The 8,984-nt window shown below is 37.8% G+C and overlaps 2 protein-coding genes across 5 annotated transcripts in view; both read right to left on the reverse strand.

The window, feature by feature from the left end:
* The window catches only part of LOC137638775 (uncharacterized), a 36,255-nt gene extending 34,717 nt beyond the window's left edge, over positions 1–1,538 (reverse strand). The window contains exon 1 of one of the 4 annotated variants that reach the window (XM_068371136.1): positions 1,101–1,538. The gene's annotated coding sequence lies outside the window, so the exon portion shown is untranslated. Of the gene's footprint in view, positions 1–946; positions 970–1,054 lie in introns of those variants that run through there. The other 3 variants (XM_068371137.1, XM_068371139.1, XM_068371140.1) reach the window with 3 other exon arrangements.
* Positions 1,539–2,633: 1,095 nt separating this feature from the next.
* Positions 2,634–8,984, reverse strand: part of LOC137635325 (uncharacterized) — a 51,076-nt gene continuing 44,725 nt past the window's right edge. Inside the window, 3 exon segments of the mRNA XM_068367793.1 lie at positions 2,634–3,344; positions 3,615–3,716; positions 8,333–8,563. Of these exon segments, the coding sequence (XP_068223894.1) occupies positions 3,231–3,344; positions 3,615–3,716; positions 8,333–8,563 (447 nt within the window). The 3' untranslated portion in view covers positions 2,634–3,230.

Here is an 8,984-nt window from a genome sequence, read left to right on the forward strand (position 1 = left end):
TTTTCATGTATACCGCATTTCTCGGTTACTTTGTACATACAGTTCTCATATTATGACAAATCATTGCACATATTTTGAAAGCTGGTTTTACTATGCAACCAATCAGTTGCAAGGGTTATCCTACCTTGCTTCCCTGTTTATCTTGCAACTTTCCTCCAAACTGTACTTCGGATTTAAGAGACAACCTAGCAGCAATAGTCCCTTCCAGTAATACAGTAATAACAGGATTAATGATAATTATCCAATTGGAACATTCATCGAAATGTTTCTAAGATGATATCCAATGATTCATGCAATTGTCTGTACACTAATATATATATATATATATATATATATATATATATATATATATATATATATATATATATATATATATATATATATATATATATATATATATATATATATAATAATCCAATAATAAACATAAGTTACAAATCCCGATGTAAATAAAGTTTGATTTAAATTGTTTAATGACACTCAATCAACTATTCACTTAGGCCTATACTAGTTAGAACGTAGTTCAATATTTCAGTTTTATTTTCAATGTCATTTGTTTAAATAATTTTGTGTAATATTTCTACTGTAATAAACCAATAATGTAAATAAATTAGAATAGTATTATATCATGGCCACCGATTATATTGGATTCATGGTTTGGGCTTTTGTTTTGGGTGACCGCACAGCAGAAGTGTAAAGAAAACGTGATCGGACTTGACTCAATCCTAAAAAGATTATCTTTCGTAGTTCTTTATGAATGATTATTCTACCCCTAAGCTCGCACAAATAAGGACACTGGAATAATATCAGTGACACTTGATTGCAAACACTTAGTAAAAGTCAACCAATCACTGTATTTGATCAATTATTAAGGCGCACGGATCCCATTCCCGTATCACCAGTTGAAGATGACTCATGAGGAGATTAATTTCGCTGCAAATCTTAACAGGTTACAGCTAGATTACAATGAGACATGGAATAACAATTCCATGCATTCCACAAGACACAAACATATTTTAATACGGCCTAGGAAAGGCCAAGCACAATGAAATACAGTAAATAAACCTTTCCACAGCGAGTGCTAGCGAGCAACTGCTTACTTTTAGTGTGGTGCAAGAGCAACGTAGCGAGTGGTGTGGGTCTGACTGCTGAGCATTCACGGCTCACAAGTGACAAGAACAAGACAGACTCCGCAGGGATTTCCGCAAGCGCTTAGTTAAGTTTTCAAGCGGTTAAGACGTTTACAGGTGGCTTCACCACGAAATCAAAGAGCATGCTCGTCTAACCGGGTAAATCAAATGATTTAGTTTTCTAATTCGGAACAATCTGTTTCATCGAAGTCTGTCACTGATATGTGTAATGTCTAAATCCAAGTGTATACCACTATCAAACGATATAAATGTGCATTGTGGTTCTTCGTGTTTCTTATCAGAAGAGATTATTAAGGTGTCCTGGACAGCAACTTCGTTATCGGTAATAACTAAATAATAGATTTGAGGCAGTATGCGCATATCATTACACTTTTGTCTATTTTTACATTTTCAAGTATTAGTCATCGTTATCTTCTTAAGATAAGTAATTAATAGAATAAACACCTATGATATGTAATCAGATGATTCACATGAATTCATAATTTTTTCTACTTCCTGTGTTTCACAAGTTTCAACTTCAGTTTCGTCCTGAGAATTTTGGAAATACGATTACATGGATTGTGGCCACTCATGTTTTCACAAGTACAGTATATAGGCTATGTGACGCACAAGTATTGAACGAGGTAAACGATGAACTCGATTGAAGGACAATGGCTCAGCCAAGACCTTGGGCTTAGCGCTCTGAGAAGAGAGAAGGCTTAAGTTGCCACTTGCCATTTATATGTTAAGTTTGTCTACTTCACTTACTCTAAAAAGAATGCTTTCCTGGTCACATCACGCAGGGGAACCTTATTACAGGACCTACAAGATCAGTTTATCGTATACATTCTTAGGTATTTTGCAAATAACACTGTGTAATTGATGTATGTTGTCCGGATTAAGGACGTAATATAGGGAAATGCTTTAAACTCAACCTCAGGCCAGTGCATGAGAGCAATGCCGGCCTCTATAGTCAATTTTTCTTAGTGAGGCATATTTGCACCGACACGCTGGGGTGCACTTTTAGCTCTGAAAAGTTTCCTGATCGCAGATTGGTTGGACAAGATAATTCTAACCAATCAGCGATTAGGAAACTTTTCCGAGCTAAAAGGGCACCGCTGCGAGTCGGTGCAAATGCGCCTCATTAGAGAGAGAGAGAGAGAGAGAGAGAGAGGGGGGGGGGTACCACGAGAGGAAAGGGGGAGGGGTTAGGAAGGGTTAAATATGTGTTCACGGGTCGCGTACATTAACACACACACACACACACACACACACATATATATATATATATATATATATATATATATATATATATATATATATATATATATATATATATATATATATATATATATATATATATATATATATATATATTGTATCTTATATCAGTTGTAATAACATGAAAAAGGTTTATAGTAAAAATGAGATGCTCGTAAACTTGTAACATTTATTTTGGGTATATGAAAAACGTATTACAATTAATCACTTTAGTTTGCACAAGGAAGGGGTCATTCTGATTTCTTATTCTATAGTTTACTTAACGAATATTTATTATGCTTAAGATTACATATTTGATTAGAATTTTAATATTGATTCCAAATATTACAATAAAGTTGAATAGTTTCATGAAATATCTTCAATGATGTGCACTTGCTAAGACCATGATACATTCTGTTTTACAAAATAAAGCTATGTAATTTGTATTATACAACTATACGGAGGAATTGTATTTACTGACTATACAGCTTTCTTAAAGTAAGCGCTCACCCACCAAAAAACATAAAAACAACTCCACTTCAGCTTTCTGCTTTGACCACATTTGATATATTTTAGTTTCAAAGTAAGATATAATTGATAAGGAGGGAAATATCTTATTTCTTATTAACCATAAAATCATATTATATTTTATTATTTCAGTTTACTTAGAATGGAAATACCCAAACTATTGTGCTTGGGAATGAGAGATGAGAGAAACCTGCCTTCAGATTTAAACCGTGTAGATCTAATTTTGTGAAGTTAAAGAGATTTCTCTAATTTTTATTTGGCATTTCCAGTTTTCTGAAAGCAATAAAAAGGTAAGAAAGAAATGGTCATCGGTTAACACAAAGTAGTCGCTTCTAGCTTTGCTTCTTCACTTCGTTCTCCTGAAGCTGTTATGGCCGAGAGGCTGAAGGCGTACACAGTACAGGGATTCAGACCGTCAATTGTTTTCTGCGGGGCGTAAAGAGAAAAGAAATGCGTATTTGATAAACGAGGGCCGAGAGTATGATTGTATTCATGAAAGAATAAATGAATGACCCACTAGAAAATGGAATGAAATTCAGTAACGAGTGAATGGTACTATTGTTTTGAAATGAAGTAATCTTTGTATATTCAGGTGGCACTTTATATTTTCATCCAGTATATTTGCTTATGCTTCCATAGTTACGAAATAAGACAATTGATAAATTGATTGAAAATAACAAGTTGAATTAAACTCACCTTAACTTCAAATGGCTTTGTAGGATCTTCGACGGAGATGGCACCTTCGTCAAAATCACTAGACCAAGTCAAACGGTAGGACGCCGCGCAGCGTTGATTGGTCTTCAGGGATAAATTAATTTATCAAGATCAGTATCAATATTACCATATATTATCTTATATACTGTATGAGAAAACTTGGATCATGTTATAGCAACTTCTCTAACCACATACAAGTGTTGCTTAAAATTCTGTTATTATTTTTATATGTAAATTATATTTTGCATGTATAATTATTATCATTGCCTTTCAATATATGAATCTTTGAGGTTACATATAATCATAAGAATGTGATTTGTGCTTTTCTGATGTTTTTGTTCTTATAGTATCACACTATTTCTATCAGCAGTATATATATATATATATATATATATATATATATATATATATATATATATATATATATATATATATATATATATATATATATATATATATATATATATATATATATATATATAATATACCGTACGTACATGCATATACTGTATATATTTATCATCATCATCATAATCAGCCGTAACTAGTACACTGCAGAACAAAGGCCTCAGATGTATCCATTCCTTCGCGTCTGTTTATGGTATTTCTATGCCAATGTGCCCCCCCTTTTTTTTAGCTCATCAATCTGTCGCCTTTTCTTCCCCTGATTTTTTTTTTTTTTTTTTTTACAATCTCTAGGGACCCAATGTGTTATTCTTAATGTCCGTTTATTATCAGTCATTCTCATTATATGTCTTGCCTATGCCCATTTTATGTTGTTAGAGTATCCTCCACTTAGCTTTACTTGTATCCATGTTGCTCCTTTTCTGTCTCTTAGTGTTATTCCCATCATTATTCTTTCCATAACTCTTTGCGTTGTAACTGCATTATGTGCCGAGGATTTAGCAAGGCTCCAGGTTTCTGATGTATAAGTTTATACTGGTTGGGCCATCTGATTAAATATTTTTCTTTATTTTAGAGAAAGTGTTATTTTACATTTCATATCTTTTTGTTTACCAAAACCTCTACATCCTATGCTTATCCTTCTTTTAACTTAGGTCTAATGTCCTGGGGAAACACTTACTGTCTGCCCTAGTTACGTATATTAATTTACAATATCTGCAGTATATGTTAATCCATAACCCTTATTTGTTATCTCTGCATTTTCATTGAAGATTATTGTTTTAGTTTTACTCATTCATTTCAGTCCTAAACTTTTGCTTTCTCTATACAAATCTTTATCATCTTTTGCCATTTTTCTCTATTCAAATCTACTACCATCTTTTGCAATTCATCCCATGATTCACTAAACAGAACTATGTCATCCGCAAATCTTAAGTTGTTAAGCTACTCCTCACTACTGTTAATTCCTACATTTTCCCAATACAAATTCTTAAAAACTTCTATGCATGCTGTAAATAATTTAGAGAGATGGTGTCTCCCTGTCTAACTCTTTTCTCAATCGGAAATTTTTCATTATTTTTATGTAGTCTTAGCATTGCTGTACTTCCTGTGAAGATATCTTTGTGTTTTACCGTAAGATTCATCTATATTTTTTCTTTGAAAGGTTGTCACGACTGCTGAAGTTTTGACAGAATTAAAAGCTTTCTCCTAGTCTACTGTGTAAATGTCATGTTCAGTTGATTCTTTTATTAGTTTGTTGATTACACGGATTTGGTCATTTGATGAATACCTGCTTCTAAAACCTTCTTCTCATGGTTGAATAAAGTCTAGTTGTCTTTCTATTCGACCTAATATGATCTTTGTAATTATACTATGTTACTGAGAGTAAACTTATTGGGTGGTAATTTTTCAGGTCTTTTGTATCTCTCTTTTTGTTAATACGTGTAATGATAAAGTTTATACAAGCTTTAGGGATAGAACATTCTTGCAGACATTTTAGGTAAAGTGCAGCAAGTTTTACTACTGTAAATATTCTCTATCTGCTATTAAATGAAATGACTACACAGTATTATAGAAACTATTCCAGCTGTAACTAGATTGTGCAATATTCTTCTAATCTGGTTATTGAATGGGTGGAACTTCAGAATTTCAAACTTGTTGCAAATGCTTTATTTGTTGAACAGGTTGCCATAAGTCTTAGTTTACAATTTATACAAGACTTATCTATTCAACGTTGTAACTATTCTAGATATATTTTATAACTCATTAATAGTTTTTCGTTACTTCTCTCTCTTATTTACTTTCTGTACTGGGCTTCTTTATCTGTTGGGGACCTTTGATTTATAGCATTCTGTTTTCCTCAGCTACCTTGACTATTGATAAAAATAGGTTAACGGTAGAAACATTCCTTCCAAATCTACGCAAAACATTCACTCACCCGAGGTGTGCTACGTAAAACAAAGATCTTTAGGCTTTGCATAAAACATTCACTCATCCGAGGTGCGCTATGCACAACATTCATTCACCCGAGGTGCAATACGCAAAACATTCACTCACCCGAGGTGCACTATGCCAAATATTCACTCACCCGATGTGCACTACGCAAAACATTCTTTCACCTGAGGTGCACTACGCAAAACATTCGGTCACCCGAGATGCGCTACGCAAAACATTCACTCCTCCGAGGTGCGCTATACGAAACATTCACTCACCCAAGGTGCATTACGTAAAACATTCACTCACCCGAGGTGTGCTACGCAAAACATTCACTCATCCGAGGTGCCCTACGCAAAACATTCACTCCCCTGAGGTGTGCTACGTAAAACATTCACTCACCCGAGATGCTCTACGTAAAATATTCACTCACCCGAGGTGCGCCACGCAGAACATTCAATTACCCGAGGTGCGTTACGTAAAACATTCACTCACCCGAGGTGCGCTACGCAAAACATTCACTCACCCGAGGTGCGCTACGCAAAACATTCTTTCACCCGAGGTGCTCTACGCAAAACATTCACTCACCCGAGATGCGCTACGCAAAACATATACTCACCCGAGGTGCACTACTCGAAACATTCACTCACCCGAGGTGCGCTACATAAAACATTCACTCACCCGAGGTGCGCTATACAAAACATTCACTCACCCAAGGTGCATTACGTAAAACATTCACTCACCCGAGGTGTGCTACGTAAAACATTCACTCATCCGAGGTGCCCTACGCAAAACTTCACTCCCCTGAGGTGTGCTACGTAAAACATTCACTCAAGCGAGGTGCATTACGTAAAACATTCACTCACCCGAGATGCTCTACGTAAAATATTCACTCACCCGAGGTGCGCCACGCAGAACATTCACTTACCCGAGGTGCGTTACGTAAAACATTCACTCACCCGAGGTGCGCTACGCAAAACATTCACTTACCCGAGGTGCGCTACGCAAAACCTTCTTTCACCCGAGGTGCACTACGCAAAACAGTCGCTCACCCGAGATGCGCTACGCAAAACATATACTCACCCGAGGTGCACTACTCGAAACATTCACTCACCCGAGGTGCGCTACACAAAACATTCACTCACCCGAGGTGCGCTATACAAAACATTCACACACCCAAGGTGCATTACGTAAAACATTCACTCACCCGAGGTGTGCTACGCAAAACATTCACTCATCCGAGGTGCCCTACGCTAAACTTCACTCCCCTGAGGTGTGCTACGTAAAACATTCACTCAAGCGAGGTGCATTACGTAAAACATTCACTCACCCGAGATGCTCTACGTAAAATATTCACTCACCCGAGGTGCGCCACGCAGAACATTCACTTACCCGAGGTGCGTTACATAAAACATTCACTCACCCGAGGTGCGCTACGCAAAACATTCACTCACCCGAGGTGCACTACGCAAAACATTCTTTCACCCGAGGTGCACTACGCAAAACATTCGCTCACCCGAGATGCGCTACGCAAAACATATACTCACCCGAGGTGCACTACTCGAAACATTCACTTACCCGAGGTGTGCTATACAAAACATTCACTCACCCAAGGTGCATTACGTAAAACATTCACTCACCCGAGGTGTGCTACGCAAAACATTCACTCATCCGAGGTGCCCTACGCAAAACTTCACTCCCCTGAGGTGCATTACGTAAAACATTCACTCACCCGAGATGCTCTACGTAAAATATTCACTCACCCGAGGTGCGCCACGCAGAACATTCACTTACCCGAGGTGCATTACGTAAAACATTCACTCACCCGAGGTGCGCTACGCAAAACATTCACTCACCCGAGGTGCACTACGCGAAACATTCACTCACCCGTGGTGCACTACACAAAACATTCACTCACCCGTGGTGCGCCACGCAGAACATTCACTCATCCGAGGTGCGCTACGTAAAACATTCACTCACCCGAGGCGCACATGTAAAACCAAGGTATACCTTGCATAAAACATTCACTCACTCGAGGTGCGCTACGCAAAACATTCACTCATCCGAGGTGCGCTACGCAAAACTTTCACTCACCCGAGGTGCACTACGCGAAACATTCACTCACCCGGGGTGCGCTACGCGAAACATTCACTCACCCGTGGTGCACTACTCAAAACATTCACTCACCCGTGGTGCGCCACGCAGAACATTCACTCATCCGAGGTGCGCTACGTAAAACATTCACTCACCCGAGGCGCACATGTAAAACCAAGGTATACCTTGCGTAAAACATTCACTCACTCGAGGTGCGCTACGCAAAACATTCACTCATCCGAGGTGCGCTACGCAAAACATTCACTCACCCGAGGTGCAAACCAATGTAAGCTGATCGACGTCTTCGTTGCACTCTCTGCTTGAAATTCTTGCGGAGCCGAAGGTGCTTCGACGGAGGTTGTGAAGTTGACGCTAACCTCGTCGCTGACGTAGCCGGAGACAGTCACAACTGACATATAAACCCGGTAGTTGGTGCAGGCTTCCAATCCGGTGAGGACTTCCTCGGCATTCGTGTTTGGTGCCATGTGGATGGGTGTAGCCTAGGGGAAAAAATCTTATAAATTTGTTTTTGGATTAAGTACAAGACAAGTTTAAGAACAATAATAACATTAAAATAAATCTTTCATATATGAAATAGAAAAACTTCAAAATAACAAGAAGAGAAACAATATAGAATAGTGTGCCCAAGTGTACCCACAAGCAAGAGATCTCTACCCCAAGACAGTGGAAGACCATGGTACACAGGCCATGGCACTACCCAAGTCCAGAGAACAATGGTTTGATTTTGGAGTGTCCTCCTAGAAGAGCTGCTTACCATAGCTAAAGAGTCTCTTTTACCCTTACTCAGAGGAAAGCAGCCTCTGAACAACAACAGTGCAGCACCCAACCCTTTTAACTTGGTCGAAGTTTACTCGCTTGATAATGACTTTGGACTTTTTACATTTTATCTTCTATTAATTT

The sequence above is a fragment of the Palaemon carinicauda genome, chromosome 3 (genome assembly GCF_036898095.1).
Source record: "Palaemon carinicauda isolate YSFRI2023 chromosome 3, ASM3689809v2, whole genome shotgun sequence".
Classification (NCBI taxonomy): Eukaryota; Metazoa; Arthropoda; class Malacostraca; order Decapoda; family Palaemonidae; genus Palaemon; species Palaemon carinicauda.